General features: G+C 41.7%; 2 protein-coding genes across 5 annotated transcripts; both read left to right on the top strand.

Annotated features, from left to right (window-relative positions):
- Positions 1 to 4,032: 4,032 nt before the first annotated feature.
- On the top strand, positions 4,033 to 5,539 carry LOC136476547 (uncharacterized). 2 transcript variants are annotated; one of them, XM_066474426.1, is made up of 2 exons: positions 4,033 to 4,607; positions 5,088 to 5,539. In XM_066474426.1, exons 1-2 carry the CDS (start codon positions 4,297 to 4,299, stop codon positions 5,143 to 5,145), a joined length of 369 nt encoding a protein of 122 aa, XP_066330523.1. In that variant the 5' UTR covers positions 4,033 to 4,296; the 3' UTR covers positions 5,146 to 5,539. The 2 variants fall into 2 exon arrangements, with proteins under 2 accessions (XP_066330523.1, XP_066330524.1); XM_066474427.1 differs by having other exon boundaries at positions 4,780 to 5,539.
- A 3,006-nt stretch (positions 5,540 to 8,545) lies between these two features.
- On the top strand, positions 8,546 to 15,078 carry LOC136476546 (protein CHROMATIN REMODELING 35-like). 3 transcript variants are annotated; one of them, XM_066474423.1, is made up of 7 exons: positions 8,546 to 8,980; positions 9,846 to 10,459; positions 10,851 to 11,150; positions 11,670 to 11,837; positions 12,788 to 14,544; positions 14,620 to 14,681; positions 14,808 to 15,078. In XM_066474423.1, the coding sequence occupies exons 1-6, from the start codon at positions 8,953 to 8,955 to the stop codon at positions 14,621 to 14,623; spliced, it is 2,871 nt and encodes a 956-aa protein (XP_066330520.1). In that variant the 5' UTR covers positions 8,546 to 8,952; the 3' UTR covers positions 14,624 to 14,681; positions 14,808 to 15,078. The 3 variants fall into 3 exon arrangements, with proteins under 3 accessions (XP_066330520.1, XP_066330521.1, XP_066330519.1); XM_066474422.1 differs by having other exon boundaries at positions 8,547 to 8,980; positions 14,616 to 14,681; XM_066474424.1 differs by lacking the exons at positions 14,620 to 14,681; positions 14,808 to 15,078 and having other exon boundaries at positions 12,788 to 14,594.
- The last annotated feature ends 2,742 nt before the right edge of the window (positions 15,079 to 17,820 follow it).

The raw sequence follows: 17,820 nt of genomic DNA, 5'->3' as shown, positions 1-17,820 counted from the left end.
CACCCAAGCTTGTGCCACCCTTGCCCCATACACTAAAGATATGGCGGTAGGGTCCATACAGCTCGGCGATGTGCTGCTTGGCCAATTCCTCGAGCTCCTTCAAATGTTCTGCTCTGGCCTTTCCAAAACACCCCTGCTCAGCTATATTCCTCTACACAAGTTTCCACCTCTTGACAAAATATTCATTGCACTTATGAAAGGAGAACTCAATAATTCTAGACATAGGCAACGATCGAACTCCAATGAATACACAGTTGAAAGACTCCGAGGAGTTAGTGGTCATGATGCTATACCTAAAACCCCCCTCGTCATATGCTAACACCCACTGAGCCTTCTATTCCATCTGCGCCTCTAATCAGGCCTTTCCCGCTTCATTTAGCATCCTGTCTAGTTCTCTCTTTATCTCCTTGAACTGGTGCTCTGTATGTACACAACATAGAGCCTTTACCTTGTCACATACCTCCTTCTTCCTCTGACGCCACCAGAAATTAGTGGCAAAGTGTCTCATGCACCATCTATGCACTAGAGGCGGGAACCCATCTATATGCTCAGTTGCAGCATTAAGAAGCCCTAGGTGACGGTCCGAGATCAAACATATAGTGCGAGATGGGCCAAACACTTGTACACATAGAAGCCACATGAAGCATGACCACGATTCATTGTTCTCTCCCTCTGCCAAAGCAAAAGCCATGGGTACTATCTGGTCCTCAGGATCAACAACAGCAACCATCATCAAGGTGCCCTTGTACTTTCCTATCAGGAAAGTGCCATCAACAAGTACGACTGATCGATAAAACTGGAATGCATGTTCCGTTTGCGCGAACGACCAGAACACACGATAGAGGACATGTTCCGGTGTTCACAAACCATTTCAAGCCAGGGTTGTAGTAATGCATTGCACATAAGATGCAGGGCACCCTATTGTATGCTTCCTCCCAACTACCCCAACGAATTGCTAGGGCAATTTGCTTAGCATGCCAAGCCTTTCCGTACTTTACATCATACTTAACGAATCCATATATGGACTGTTGTAAAGAAGACACCGAAATGTCGTTATTGTCATCAATGAGCCCAATATACGATAGGCAAGGTAACATGCAGTGAGCTACTGATGATTTTCCTTCCCTCTATTTGTTAGGCAAGTGTGAGGTTTGACCACTTTACTTATCCTCCACTTTCCATCACGCTGTCTCTTTCGTGCATTTAACCTCCACATACAACCATTTTTGCATATCATGTGGTACCTCAACTCCTGGTCCGAATGAGTGACGTTGTACGACCTATGGTGATACACAACATAGTCCTAAAGGAAGAGCTTCATCTCTGACATTGTATTGAATATAATCCCCTTCCTAAGGACTTCTTTCTCATGGTCATACAATAATTTTCTACACATCTAGAGACTGGTGTCACAAACTACCATATCTGTCATGCTGACATCCCTATAGTTCGAAACACCCCTGAAAGGTACGTTCATCGACCTTAGTTGCTAAAGCTTAGTCGTTGTGTAAGGTGGTGGTGGAACATACTGCTGCGCTTCGCTAATTTTGCCCCATGAATCATAGTAGGTATCATCTGCTGACAAATCCGTGACTAGTCTACCCTGAGCCTGGATAGCATGCAAAAACTCAGTTGGTACTGGTAATGGCATACCATGAACAGGTACTGGCATAGCATGTCTACCTCCCTGGTCATCATCTGAATCGTCCAAATCACTGCTAACTATATCACAGATCCTATCCTCCTCCTACTCATCCTCTTCTAGTTCGAACTCGTTCACATCGAAGTCATTGCTTATATAACCTACTTGACTTGAATGAAACAGCTCTTGCATCAATTGACCGTCCAAATCCATATTACCTTCAGTTGCTTCCCCTTTGACCCCCAATTCTTGCTCATTGCCTCCAACACCGTCAATGGACGGCCCATCCAGGACACCCTGCATCCTATACCCATTCTCTACCACCACCTCAGCCATAGGCATATTGGAACCTTGGAGCACCTTATTGTAGTGGGACCAGTGAGCAAGGTCGCGCAAGGGCATCAGGACATAGTGTGCCCTAGTCTTCCCAGTATCAAACCTCCCCTTAAGTGTGAAATCACCGCCCAACTTTGCATTCAAACGGACACAAAGGTCATTGAAGCTAGTAGGTTCATCAAACCATTCCAATTCTTCTTCCATATCCTCAAACATACCATCTTCTCTCCTAACACTTCCTCCGTAGAAAACTCTAACACAACAATCCATCTACAAAAACGTTTCAGAAACTTCATCAGGTCATCGAAATCGTCGTGCGCACTAACTAACTGACTACACCTATACTAACTAACTATACTAACTAATCTAATATTAATACCTATACCAACAATTCTAACTAACTATACTAACGAACTACACTAAACACACTAATATTAATACCTATACTTACTATACTAAGTAACTTTACTAACTATACATATCTAGCAAACTGCAAAACTAACTATAAAACTATACATAACTTATATTTACTAACTTCACTAAATATCTTTGCTAACTAATTGTATAAATCTCTATCCAGTCAAACTAAATTTGAATCCTAACCCTAACAAAAAAATGACAGAGATGTAGAAGAGCATTACCTCGACAAAGATTATGGGTCACCACAATCCACCAATGGAAAGGAGATGGCCACCGGCGGCAATGGCCGGCCAGCAGTGTCCTACTTCTGGAGGGCGGCGGCAATGGCCAGCCAGCCGGCGGCAATCCCCCTTCTAGAGGACGACGATGGGGACCAGCGGCTAGCGGCAGTGGGTAGATGGAGGGGTGGCGGCAGTAAGGGAGGCAACGAGACAGGGGGAGATGGAGATGGAGTTAGGGAGGACTGGCACACGACGGCGGGCACGACGGGGGCGCGACGCCCGGGGTTGCGGCAGGCGCGGCGCGGCGAGCGTGGCGGCCGTGGGCTCGCCGAGCGGGCGCTGCCGTGGCGGGGCGCGGCGCTGCGGGGCGTGGTGGCGACGCGGTGTGGCGCGTCGGGCGCGACCGCGCTTGGCTTGGCGCGACGAGCGTGGCGCGGCATGGCATGGTGGTGGCCAAGTGAGACAGAGAGAGAAAGGGAAGCGAGGCCGGGTATAAGGGGCTACCGCGTCGTGATGCGTGGCGCAGCAGGCCTGCCGCGCCGCGACGGGTGGCGCGGCAGGCCCGCCACGTCAGCGGTCGCCGCAACCGTTGACTGCCCCTGCCGCGCCTCCATGCATGGCGCGACAGCGTGAATTAGCCGCGCTGTGCAAACAGGCGCGTCCAAAAGTGTTAGTTTTGAAAAAAAAAATAAACAGTATCAGTTTTAAAAATAGTTTAAAAATATGTTAAAAATAAAAAAAATCCCTAGCGAGGTGAGGGGCTCGCTGAGAGGAGCAAGGCTGGGGGATGAGGGGCTCGCTAGGGAGGAGGACCTTGACGGGAAGGTGTGAGCTTTGACTTGGTGACAGCGTGGAAGAGAGTCGGCACAAAAAAAACGTGGGAGAGAGCTAGTGTAGGGAAAATTTTCGTAGGAAGTAGGAAGCTTCCCTACGCATCCCGAAGGATGATACTAACGAAAAAAATTAGGAGCCTCTATAAGCTAGGGATTTGAGTTGGTACCATATTGAATTATAAGTTTTTTTTTTAAATAAGGACTCCTTTTTGAAGTCCCTATTGTTAGAGATGCTCTTATAGATGTAGTCGACTTCCACATCTAACGCATACACAGTCCCACCCAACGCCCATGCCATGAGCCCACGGTCGACGTGTAACACTGTTGGCGTCACACGATTTAGGAAAGCGAAGCACCTACAGATATTATATATTCACGCGCATAAATATAGTTTAGTTTCCCTAAAAAATGTATTACCTTGCCCTGCCCTGCATGCCATCCATGTCCGTCGTTTTCATTGTAGCCACTCAAGATTTCACGATCCCAAAATTGACCCCGACGGCCCCACAGGATCAGAGGGCATTTCAGTCATCTTAACCCCCTTGGAGAACTCTATAAAGCAGCACCTGATCACGTGAAATCCCCTCACACACAGCCGCTCGGCTCGCTCGTCGCTCAGCTAGTCAGCTCTCTGCTAGCCACTCATTGCCGGTTGGCATTCATTCGTTCCTCCGGCCGATCAGTAGGCGCCGACGAGGTCTCGCCGCCGCCGCCGCAGCGTTAGAGAGAGAGAGAAAAACTGGCCAGGAACGAGAGATATAGAACAAGAAAGAGAGCCAAGAGAGAGAGAGCACCGGAGGGCGGGCCGGGGGCCAAAATAGAGGGGAGCGTGCGCAGGAAGCTGATGAGGCTCCTGTCGTTCGTGCCCTTTGGCTGCCGTGCTGGACCCGTCGACGACGCGCCGCCCGAGGACCACGCCGCTGCTGCCGGAGACGCCGCCACCGCCGCGAGGAGGCGCCGGAGGAGGATTGCCAACAGGTCCGCCGTGGGTGCCGCGCAGTGGCGCCCCTCGCTTGGGGACATCTACGAGGAGTACAGCACCGACGCGGCCAAGGCCGCCGCCGGCGGCGGGCCGGCGAGGGCCTGTCTCGCCAGGAAGGCGGCGTCCTGGGACGTCGCCCGGGTGCTGCCCCGCGCGCGCAGCGATGAATACAGGTAAATATGTCACTATACCATTTCCTGTGAGTTTTTTTCCCCAAAGGAAGGAGGGAATTATATATATTAAAATTCAGCATAGTACATGAAAAAAAAATCTAAAACAAATAAGGTATAATATTATATCCAGATTCTTTCACCGTCTTCTCCCTAGTGGTTTTTCTGGATGCAGTCCATATATGCTCTAGATGAACAGATTCTTGTCGAACGGTCGAAGCCAGAGTGCAGTCCATATCTCTTCTCTAAAATATTGGATAAGCCGCAGTATCCAATGTTCACCCGTCCAAAACGCATCTGAATCGATGAAAAAATATCGGCAGTTGCATCGTCGGACACAACATATGATGGAGATTCATCGCCTTGGATCCTTGATTTCCTCAAGGCGACCATTTTCTATGGGTTTCTCTACGCTATTTCTCCCTTTTTCTCTGTCGATGACTCGATCTAATATGAGAACACGATGCATGCTTGCTTGCACAGGCACCTTGAGAGCGCGTCGTCCATGCCAGCGTTCGCGCCGACGGCGTTCCTATTCTGATCATGGCGTCGGCATCGTCGGCGACGGCGGCCAGTCATCGACGACGACGACGATGAAGACAAGCACCAACCAAAACTGCTATGGGAAGCATATATACAGATTACTATCCACGTATTGTAGAACCAAGGATCTATATGCATCCATCGGACCGTAATAAAGCTCTCTCTCTTCTTCGTGAGAGATAGAGCGCGCGTGTGTACTACTACTGCATGCGTGTGTGTGTGTGTGTGACGTGTCTATATATATGTGATGATTTGGATGAGATAGAGTCGTGCACACATGTGTGGCATGCATCACCATGCATATATATGACGACCTAGTTTGTAAGCCTTCACATGGTGTAAATATAATGCCATGTACATAATTAATACTCCATTCATTCCAAATTATAAAACGTTTTGGCTTTTCTATATTTATAGGTTTTGCTACGCACCTTGATACATGTTATATCTAGATACACATAGTAAAAGCTATGAATCTAAAAATATCAAAACATCTTATATTTTGGGTACTATAACTAATAGAATATCGTAGTATGTATATATTCAACTCCTCCGCCTGCTGATGATTGGACGTGTGTGTGTATATACACACACACACACACTTCCTTTAACCACCCAGGAATCCCTGCCTCCTCAGCCCTTCTGCTACTGTTCACTTTTTTTTTCGTTTTTTCACTTTTTCGCCTTTTCCTTTCTTTTTTTTTCTTCTCGGGGCTATGCCCCTGTTCTTTTTTTCCTTTTTTCTTTTTCCTTGCTTTTCCGGGCTTCGATCACTGTTTGGTGTTGCTCAATCTTTTCTCGTCCCTCCCTAGTGCGCGCAGCGAAGCGCGCGAATCGGCCTAGTATGTTTATCACTGATGAGAATTGCTAACGAACGGTCCCAATGAGGAGAGGAAAAGATTTTATTCAACTCCTCCGCCTGTTGTCCGCAACTTTAAAAAAAGTTGTAGTTATTACCTAAAAATATTTTGGATGGAACAATGAATATGAAACAAGATGATATATACAGTCCAATGCTCCACCTTTTGGTTAAAAGAAGCAATAAATTATTATGTGTGGGTTAGATAATTCCTAGGAATGAGCTCTACCCTATTTGTTAACAAGTAAAATATGTGGGTTGGATTCAGCCTAGTATGTTTATCACTGATGAGAATTGCTAACGATCGAACGGTCCCAATGAGGAGAGGAAAAGATTTTATTCAACTCCTCCGCCTGCTGTCCGCAACTTAAAAAAAAAGTTGTAGTTATTACCCAAAAATATTTTGGATGGAACAATGAATATGAAACAAGATGATATATACAGTCCAATGCTCCACCTTTTGGTTAAAAGAAGCAATAAATTATTATGTGTGGGTTAGATAATTCCTAGGAATGAGCTCTACCCTATTTGTTAACAAGTAAAATATGTGGATTGGATAATCCAATTCGTTGGATAACTAGACCACACATTCAACAGGTGGGCCGAAGGAAGCATATATAAAATAATGAGACTTTTCCCTGTGTGCCATTATAAAAGATCGTAATCCCCTGTGTGTCCCTGAAAAAATTCAGCGGTCTTCAGCGCCACTACTCCAACTTTTTCGTGTCATCCATGCCACTTCCGTCAGTTTGGGCTCTAACGCCGTTAAACTGCAGGTGTGAAAAGACGAAAATGCCCTTAAGTTCAAATATGTTATTAATTTTTTTGAGCATCTTAACGACTTCAAATGAAAAAACTCAAAACTAGAAAATTATAGATCTCGTCGAGATCTATAATTTTCATATAATTTTTTTTTTCATTTAATTTTGCAAAAAAATAATATGATTTTTCTAAGATATATTAATCATATCAAATTATATTTTTTTGCGAAATTAAATGAAAAAAAATTATATGAAAATTATAGATCTCGACGAGATCTACAACTTTCTAGTTTTGAGTTTTTTCATTTGAAGTCGTTAAGATGCTCAAAAAAATTAATAACATATTTGAACTTAAGGGCATTTTTGTCTTTTCACACCTACAGTTTAACGGCGTTAGAGCCCAAACTGACGGAAGTGGCATGGATGACACGAAAAAGTTGGAGTAGTGGCACTGAAGACCGCTGAATTTTTTCAAGGACACACAGGGGATTACGATCTTTTATAATGGCACACAGGGAAAAGTCTCTAAAATAATATATGGGCCATCGGCTGATGGGCATCAGTCATTTGAGTATATATCTTATCGATGGTACATTGTTCTGTATAAGAAATATAGACCCTAGTATATAAGCAGAGGAAAAAAACTATGGTATTGAAGGGAAACTATATTTTTTGATGGCATAAAAGGGATATAAGTATATGTTTTGATGGCATATAAGGAACTCCAAACGGGTCTAGACCCATGCTTAATAGAATGTGGCATACTGATATATGGGTCTCACATGTCAACTACCCTCCTCTCTCTCTCTTTCTCTCTCTCTCTCTGGGTCGTTGTGGACTATGGCTGACTAGTCCGTGCTGTGCCCCTACCATCGCCACCCACTCCACGCCGATGAACACTCTGCCCCTGCCACTGCTCACCTCCGTATAGGCACATCCCAAATTTTCCATTGTAGGTTGTGAATAAAAAAATGAAATTAGTGATATAATAAAATTTCCAAGATTTATTTAGTCTGTTGACAATTCAAAGAGTGAAAATATGGTTTATAGAAGTTTTACAAGTCAATGTAATTTGTTTGTTTGCATTCATGCCTTTGTACTTATTTTATTGTGTGAAAAAATAGATTTCTAAAATTCGATTAAGCCATGAATAGTTTTGCGTTATTTTTTTTAAAAATAAAGCTTCAAAACTTTATTTCAAAAACTAGTTCAAAAAATAAGTTAAATATTGAATTGCAAAATTTTAAAAATTCTATTTTAAATATGATTTAAACCATGTTTAGAAAAGGGATTAAAATTTTAAAATACTTTAAAGACATGTAACAAAAACAAGGTCAAATTTGTTACAAACTTTAGTTTGAAAAATGTTTAAAAATATTTTGTTTTGGCTTGAAAACAAAAGTCAAATAAAATTGATTGAAAAATAGTTTGAAAATGATCACTTGAAACAAGATTTATAAAATGGGTTTTCAAGATAGAGTTTAAAATATATTCCAAAAGTGCTATTTTAAACTATTTCTCTAAATATATTTTTAAAAGGTTTTAAAAATATATTTTCAAAGGACCAAATAGTTGAAATATGTTTTAAAAGTGTATTTAAAAATAAGTTATAAAAGTTTTGGAGTTTTCGAATTTAAATAGTCTGGGAAAATAGTTAAAAATCTATTTTAAAAGAAAAACCTTTTTCCTTTCCTCCATTTTCTTCCTTGTTTCCGGCCTGTTTCTGCCCTTGGCCCGCGAGGCCCAGCCGCCTCCCTCAGCCCAGCCTCGCGCCCCTGCCCTCTCCTTGAGCACCATCCGCGGCCCATAGCGCGCAGCTGCCCAGTGCCTTCATGGCCCAGATTCTTCGGCCCAGATGGCACCTTGTCCCTTCACCTGATGCGCGCAGGGTCACACGAGGACGCGACGCGACGCACGAGTCACGAGGTACGGTATGCTCGCTCTCTGCGCCTTGTTATTTCCTCGCCATTTTCTTTTCAAGCATCTGCACTCACTCTCTCTGCTGTGTCTCCTCGTCATTTCCTCCTAAAATCCCCAATCCTCGAATCGATTGAACCCTAATCGCCATGGCGGGTAGCGATAGCGACGACTTCTCCTGGCTGCCGGTGCGCCCGCGCGACCTCTGAGCCCCCCGGAAGCCTCCCGCAACTGTAAGACGCAGGCAAGCGAGACGCATCAACTCACGATGTCTCAGTCACCGGGAGGACGGGAAGGTATGTTTACCCCGATGCTGATCGGTACCCCCAATCGATTTTTTTTTTCTCTGGATCGTAGAGCTTTGGCAAATGCAGAAGCATCAATCGATTGATTCGAGTTTTTTTTTTTCGCGGGAATACCGTATTAGAAAAACCCTGGCTCCGCCACCGATTCGCGCGATCTAGAAGCGGTTCGTCCATGCCAAATTGCCAATATGCCGTTGTGGTTGCAGATTTTTTTTATTCCATCGCTTTCTGTATGCCAATATGCCATTATGCCGTTTAGCACGATGTTGATCAGTACCAATATGTGTTCGAAATTTTTTTGGGGGGTCTAGATCGTGGAGCTTTGGCAAATGCAGAAGCGTAGATCGATTAATTCGAGGTCTCTGTCTCGGGAATACCCGGTGTTAGAAAACCCTGGCTCCGCCGCGACCAAGAATCCGTTTCTCATCTCGGTTTCATCTGGAAGCGGTTCGTCCGTGCCAATATGCTGTTGTGGGTGCAGAGTTTTTATGGTCCTATCGGTTTCTGTATGTATGTATGTAGTCATCATCAGGAATCGAGGCCATCGATGCTAGAATGCAGGGCAAGGTTGGATTCTTATTCCTCCCCTTTCATGCCCCATGTTGTAGGGTTGAAGAAATCTGTTTAATTCTTATTCATCCCCTTTCATTTAGATTGATGATGCTTGTCATAGAAAATGATCAGCACAATCACTACTCGCGTATTCAATAGTTTTTCTTGACCTTTCTCTCCTATAACATGATGTGTTTTTCTCTGAGGAAACCGGAGGGGTTGTCCCCTATTGTGTGTGTTTGTGTGTATGGAAAAACAAATACTCCTGTGATACTGATATGTGACCAACTTCCTGTATTTGTAGGCATATATTACAGCAGGCAGAGGAAGCCTTCTGAGCGCAGTGGCCATGTATTTACACCCATAGCTGCAATGTATTCCGGTGGTCATGCACTTCCTGATGCAAATAGGAGCCCCAATTTGGTATTTGGTAGTATGAAGAAGGATTGGGACAACATTCGTCACCGCAAGCTTCAATTGGTCAACTTCCTTGCTGGTCTGGAAAGTGCCTCTGGAAATTCTGTGCTAGCTGGCAAAATCATGGAGCCAACTGAACAAAAAGAAAAGGGTGACATAATAGTTCTTGATTCAGATGATGAGGATGGAAACGGTTCAAAATACAATAAGTTGGCATCTGGGGTGAACAAAGAACTCAGAACATCTGAAGTGGCTAGTAATATCACAGAAAGGATGGCGTCTAATAAGAGCCAAGCATTTGAAACTATGCATGCTTATGGAGACAAGAACACGCAGATTGTTCCATATGGTCAAGGTTCTGCTTCGCAGATTGTTCCATATGGTCAAGGTTCTGCTTTAGTGAATCAGTTTCCTTTGCAAACCAGTTGGCAACCATCTATTCAGTTTGAGAGAGTTGTGTTGCAGAAAAGGCCTGAGGAGCAGCGAATGCAAGATCTTGTGGTATGACCTTCCAATTCCAGTTTGTTAAACTAATATTATCTTTTTTACTAAATAAGATAATGATGTGCAGAAGGGCGGGCCTGGTGCAAGCGGTAGAGTCTTACCGCATGTGACCGGAAGGTCCCGGGTTCGAGTCGCGGTCTCCTCGCATTGCACAGGCGAGGGTAAGGCTTGCCACTGACACCCTTCCCTAGACCCCGCACAGAGCGGGAGCTCTCTGCACTGGATACGCCCTTTTTTTTAAGATAATGATGTGCAGCTCTCCTACGTGTTAGAGAAAAAAAACTAATATTAACTTCTATAAATCTTTGTTGTTGTGCTTATTCTACTATATGTGTACCATGATGAAAGACTCTGCATTCCAACTCTGAGCTCGTGTTTCTCATTCTAGGCTGCTAGCATAGCGGAGAAGAGAGCAGAAACACAAATGTTCCTTTCACTTCCTACAGAGAAAAAGCGAAGGAGATCAGACCTCAGTTTGCTGATGCTCGACTCATTTGTCCCTAAACAAAGAAGAAAAGGTGACACAGGTCTAGCAGCAGCTGATTTGTCATTGGATTTACAACAACCTGCTACATCACCGGAACCTGAACCTGACATGGCTATAGAGGAAGAAGATAAACATAAAAACGAAAGTGATGGTCTTGAGGATTATTGGAAAGATTTTGCATTGGCTGTTGAAAGCACAAAGGTATGAGTGTCAACCACAGAATTTGATTTATATTGCAGCACCACATGAACATCTTTAATTTTTTTCCCCTAGTTGAATGCTAGTTCTGCTTGTGAGTACATGTTGTATCATCTTTTTTTGAAGACTGAACACTGATCTCTTTGGAGCATTTTCTTGCTAATACATCATATTTTGCCTGCTTGCTGGCAAGAAATACACTCGATTTTTCAATGTAAGGTCAAGTCAACCATGTGTAACTGCAAGTAAACAAAAGATCCCAAGAACTTTTTGGCTGTTGGTATTGTGGTAATTTTCATGGACGACCGTAACAACGACTACACCTTGTTTACAATTGTGACTTGTATTGTGAAATGATAATTCCCAAGAAAAGGGGGTATCTCATTATACAAGAGCTAAGTGTTTAAATAATGCACTGAGATTCATTAGCTAAAGTGTTGAAAAATGCATTCCTTACTGTTCAGTTCAATTGTTGGTCACCAGTTTGTACTGTTTGTGATTTGGTTATATTTATTGGTCCAGCTTGACGAAGTTGATGAGGCAGCAAATGAAAAGGAAGATGATGGAAAGATGGAGGACATCGACTGCAATCATGACATTCGGATTCATGAAGATTTGGGCCATGTGTGCCGTGTGTGTGGTATGATTGTGAGAAGAGCTGATTCAATAATTGATTATCAGTGGAAAAAGGTTTGTAATTTCTTTAAGATATATGAGGATTTTCCAGCTCTAGTTCGTTTTGCAATAAAGTATTTTTATACAAGCATGTAGTTTTTGCCATGTGAAAATTCTAAGCACAGTCACTGAGTTGGGGTGTTCTTTTTTTTGGCAAAATGTTTGGTAGTTAGTTTTAATTCTTAAGTTCTACTTCATGCACCTTATAGTTTCAAGTTTTGAACACCTGTGCTGTTAGCCTATCTGCTCATTTCATGTGATATGCACTAGTTCCATACTCGTTCACATACTCTTTACAGTTTTAACTTTTGAACACTTTGTTAGCTTATCTTCCTATTCTACTTGATATGCACAAGTTCTATAGTCTGCCTTGATAATTTGGTTATCCTCACCTTGTATGCACATGGAAAGCTTGTGAATATAAATTATCGAGAATATCAAAACCATCATCGTCGGCAGTGCCAACTAATATCAAACAATAGAAAACTATTGGGATTTAACTCAGTGTTTTTTAAATAAATGTTTGCTTGCAGATTAACCTTGAAATTAGGGCATTTTGCTGGAAGCCTGAGACTACAGGAGGGCTTGTGTTTTTTATTTTTCTCCCCTGAATAACTTGCTAACTTAAGGGGGGGTGTTTTGCTATTATCTCTTTGATCTGGTTATTACTGTTTACTCTTTAGCAATCAGGGATATTTTACCCTTTGTCTCTTGTTTGGGTAATGGTTGTTACTGTGTATGATATAGTGGCTGTCCTTTCGTCGATGTTATGGCTTTACTGTCAAGATGTACATGAGTTATGACATAATATACAACATGCTAGTATTGGCTCAGGAGCAACTGTTTGGCAACTTCATAAAGTAACTTCAGTTTTATATTATTATCATGAAGTTCAAACTTCATGCGTGTAAAGTCTGAATAGAATTGGAGAAAGCGAGTGATTTTCACGACTGCTTTTTTTTCAGGCTTCAAGGAGGAAAACGAATATCTATGGAGGACATTCAAAGGATGCTGATGAGATAGACTGTGGTACTGTTAAACTGTCTGAAGATTTCATAATCGCAGATGTTGCTATTCATCCTAGACATGCTCAGACAATGAAACCACATCAGTTGGAAGGTTTCAACTTTTTGGTTAAGAATTTGATTGGAGACAAGCCTGGAGGTTGCATCCTTGCTCATGCCCCAGGTTCAGGGAAAACATTTATGCTTATAAGCTTCATTCAGAGCTTCATGGCAAGGTATCCATCTGCAAGGCCCCTTGTTGTGCTGCCCAAAGGGATACTAGGTACATGGAAGAAAGAAATTCAAAGATGGCAAGTGCAGGATATACCATTGTATGATTTCTACTCTGTTAAGGCTGAAAAAAGAGTAGAACAGTTGCAAATCCTCAAATCTTGGGAAGACAAGATGAGTATACTGTTTCTTGGATACAAGCAGTTCGCCACAATCGTCACTGATGATGGGGGCAGCAACGTCACAGCTGCATGTCGGGACAGGCTGCTTAAGGTTCCCAACCTTCTGATACTTGACGAGGGTCATACACCTAGGAATCGGGAGACTGATGTACTAGAATCGCTAAATAGAGTGGAAACACCACGCAAAGTGGTTCTTTCAGGTACACTTTTCCAGAATCACGTTGAGGAGGTGTTCAATATCTTGAATCTTGTTCGCCCGAAGTTTCTCAGGATGGAATCATCCCGCCCTGTTGCCAGACGTATAATGAGTCAAGTCGAAATATGTGGTAGAGGTTCAAAAGGGTTTGCTGATGGCGCATTCACTGAGGCAGTTGAAGGAACCTTGTTGAATGATGAAAACTTCAAGAGAAAAGCACATGTTATTAGAGGTCTTAGAGAACTAACAAAGGATGTGCTTCACTATTACAGGGGTGATATCTTAGACGAACTGCCTGGCTTAGTAGACTTCAGCGTGTTTTTGAAGCTCACACCCAAGCAGAAAGACATTATTCGCAACAAGTTGGAAACTCATGACAGATTCAAAAGAAGTGCAGTAGGGAGTGCATTGTACATTCATCCTTGTCTTTCACAACTTTCAGAGGTTAATGCTGAGAACAGGGCTAACATCTTGAGAGATGATTTAGTTGATAGTCTGCTGGATTCTATCAATGTGAAAGATGGTGTGAAGGCCAATTTTTTCATGAATATCCTGTCACTTGCTAATTCTGCAGGAGAGAAAGTACTTGCTTTCAGTCAGTATATCCTTCCCATGAAATTTTTTGAAAGGCTGCTGGTTAAGATGAAGGGCTGGCATGTGGGGAAAGAGATTTTTATGATCTCTGGTGATACTAGTCAAGAAGACAGAGAAGTGGCAGTGGACCATTTTAACAACTCTGCCGATGCAAAAGTTCTGTTTGGTTCTATCAAGGCATGTGGAGAAGGCATCTCCCTCGTTGGTGCATCGAGAGTTGTCATTCTAGATGTACACCTGAACCCATCTGTCACCCGTCAAGCGATTGGGCGTGCATTCAGGCCTGGACAGCAGAAGAAGGTGTTTGTATACAGACTTGTAGCTGCCGATTCTGACGAGGAAAAGGTCCATGAGACAGCATTCAAGAAAGAAGTCATACCGAAGCTGTGGTTTGAATGGAGTGAGCACTGTACTACGGAAGACTTCAAGCTTGGTCAAGTTGATATTGATGACTCTGGGGACGAACTATTGGACACTAAAGCAATCCGCCAGGATATCAAAGCTCTGTATAGAAGGTGAACCCCCTCCCTCTCTCAATCTCAATATTGCTTTGCCATGCTAGTAGCCTCATCTAGTGTCTTTGTAGGTAGGTAACAAGCTTTGTGGCCACTGGACACCATGTAAATATTGCAGTGCTGATCCTTGACCTGAGGTAAGAGGGTGTTTCCTGTACAATCACGCTTTGAATTACACCATGAAAACAATGCTCCCTGTTCGGCCGTTCCGTTTCATTCCATGATAGCAGTGTTTTCTTTAACAGATACTGTTCTCTCTACAGGGTGTTGCAGTGGCTACATTGTGCGTTGACAGATCTGAGTTTGCTCTAAACTAGGGCTTTCCGTTATTGTCATTTCAAGCTATATCTGTGGAATGGCTTCTTTTCTTTGTAGTATGTGTCAATTTGGGTCAGCAGTCAGCTGATCCTGGACTCATTTCCTGACTCTTAGGCCAAGTTTCTGAGGATTAACTGCTGTGGTGTTTGGCCTTAAGTAAATATTTCGTTCGCAGTAATAACAGCAACCCAGTAAACCTAATGGTGGTCTTTGTTCGGTTGTGTTGGTTGTTCTTGAGCGCTGGAATTTACCCTGTTTATGTGGTAGATGCTATGCAGGTGTCATTCTTGATTTGTTTGCATGTAGAATCGAGAAATGCTACACTCTGGAAAGCTCAGTTTGTTTTCCCTGCGTGACATGTTTATTCACCTCTTACTAGTTACTACTTACTAGTTTATTTTGGTCAACATTTGGGTCTGGGATATTATAAAGCTCTTTCTTTGTACATATGGCAGAACTCTCGTTTTTTTTTGGAAGAACAAATGTAGTGCAAGGGATCTGAGATAATATTATACAGATCTGTTTTTTTTTCCCTATGCCAATCAGAAAAAGGGAAAAACTCGGGGAAAGGCAAGTAAAATAGGCAGTGAAAGTTGTGTAGTGCAGGTGTCTCGATTTGTCGTCGGCATTATTACTGTTATTAGAAAACAAATGATCTCATCCAACCAGTTGGTTGTTAGTACCAGTCCCAATGGAGGTATATGTACATTAGGGAGGGATATATGTCTTTCACTCTGTGCGCCCTAACCACGGTATCCAAGTCACATTGCAGGCCTCCATGGCAAACGGCGCCTGAGAGTCCAATCGATGCCTTTTCCCAGCAGGAAAAAACGTCCACTCACTGTTAGGATGAGCTTGCAACATGTGGAAAACCGTCCACTCAATGTTAAGATACTAAAAAAAATCTATATAAATTATGTATCTTTTTTGGATTAGTATGTGTTGCTCTTAAATCCAAAAAAAGTATGCGTTGATCTTTATGGTTTAGCCCTTGGTGTTTTTGTAAATCATATTATTATGATGTTTTCTATGCAAGGGACCTGACAAATGTGTATATTAAAAAGTTACATTACACTTTCAAACAAAAAAGATTAAATTTAACTATTAGTTTACATATATGCTTAAGTGTCATATATGTGTTTAAATGAGCTTAATAATCTTAAGTGTCATATACGTTTAAGTTAATATAGCAAATCTAAGTGCTAAGTGTACTTGCAAGTTTAATTGTCACAGATGTCTCGAAGTGAACCAAACATGATTAAGTGAAACATAATAAGGAAAAAGTCTACTTAACCCTCCCCACCTATCAACCATGGTCTACTTCACCCTCAAACTATAAAACCGTCTATTTTACCTTCTGAACTTTTCAAAACCGTCTATTTTACCCCTTCGGGCGGTTTTCGACGGTGGTTTGCTACAGTAACAGTGGTTTGCTACGCTACCTGTGGTTTCACCTTTTTCTTTTTTTATTTATTTTCGCTGAATCTTTGAAAAATCATAGTAAATCATAGAAACATCATAAAATAGAAAATCCAATTTTGTTGGACTCCACATGAATAGATCTACATAGTTAACATATAATGTGGTATGCTTTAGTACAAAGGTTTTGCTGTACCTTTAGATTAATTGGAAAATCTAATTTTATCTGTAATTAATTGGAATTTATCTATAACTAAGTTATACATGGTCCAAAGAGTACAAAATTTTTACTATAGTTCAAGCATACAATAATTAGTCTACCATAAAAATTTCACCATAATTGGACCACAGAAGCTGCAGCTATGAATTGTTCCAATTAATTACAGACAAAATTAGATTTTCCAATTAATCTAAAACTACAGCAAAAATTTTGTACTAAAGCATATCATATTATATGTTCATTGTGTAGATCTACTCATGTGGAGTCCAATAAAATTAGATTTTCCATTTTATAATTTTATGTGATTTACTATGATTTTTTAAAGATTCACCAGAAATAAATAAAAAAGAAAAAGACAAAACACCATCACTATAGCAAAACCACTGTTACTGTAGCAAAGCCACCGTCGAAAACCGTCAGGGGGGTAAAATAGACGGTTTTAAAAAGTTCAGGTGGTAAAATAGACGGTTTCATAGTTTGGGGTGTGAAGTAGACCATGGTTAATAGATGGGGGGTTAAGTAGACTTTTTCCAACATAATAACAAGATTAAGTATCATCTATATTTATTAAACTCAGGAAGCTTAAGTATCCCTATATTTAAGTAGACTTAGGCTCAGATGTCATTTTTATGTTTAAGTGGACTAAACAAGTACATGTATCATACATGTTTAAGTGAACGTAACAATTCAAGTGTCATGTATGTACAAGTGAACTTACTAAGAGACATAAATACTTAACAAGATATACTCACTCTGTTCTTTTTTACATGCCGTATTAGCTTTGTCCTAAGTTAAACATTTCTAACTTTTATCATCAATTTTTTTTTAAAAAAAAAGTTTACACATGTTAACTAACATAAGGTTTACGTTTTTATATTCACTATGATAAATACTTCTATAATACATAATTTACATGTCGTGAAACTATGTAGATTTCTTAAAATTTAATGACCAAAAAATGAAAATGTTTGACTTAAAGACAAAGCTAATGTAACTAGTAAAAAAAGAATGGAGGGAGTGTATATGTGTTATAATGAACTTAATTAGCAATACATAATAATAAACACATATGCACGTAGCAAGACATAATAAACACACAGGAGTATGCACATCCAGTATGTAGATACATATATTCCTATATGTGTATACATGTACTGTACCAAGAATAACCATGTACAGGGACGTGCAGTGCTACAGAAGTCGCGTGTACTTGCCTACACGAGTCACGCATCCACGTGGGCGTGTCGACTATGCTATTAGTACTCATCAGCCACTAATTACCGACACATGAGTGCGCCTAACTAACACGTGACTTTGCT

The sequence above is a fragment of the Miscanthus floridulus genome, chromosome 8 (genome assembly GCF_019320115.1).
Source record: "Miscanthus floridulus cultivar M001 chromosome 8, ASM1932011v1, whole genome shotgun sequence".
In the NCBI taxonomy this organism is placed as follows: Eukaryota; Viridiplantae; Streptophyta; class Magnoliopsida; order Poales; family Poaceae; genus Miscanthus; species Miscanthus floridulus.
This window is presented reverse-complemented; position numbering and strand designations above follow the sequence as displayed.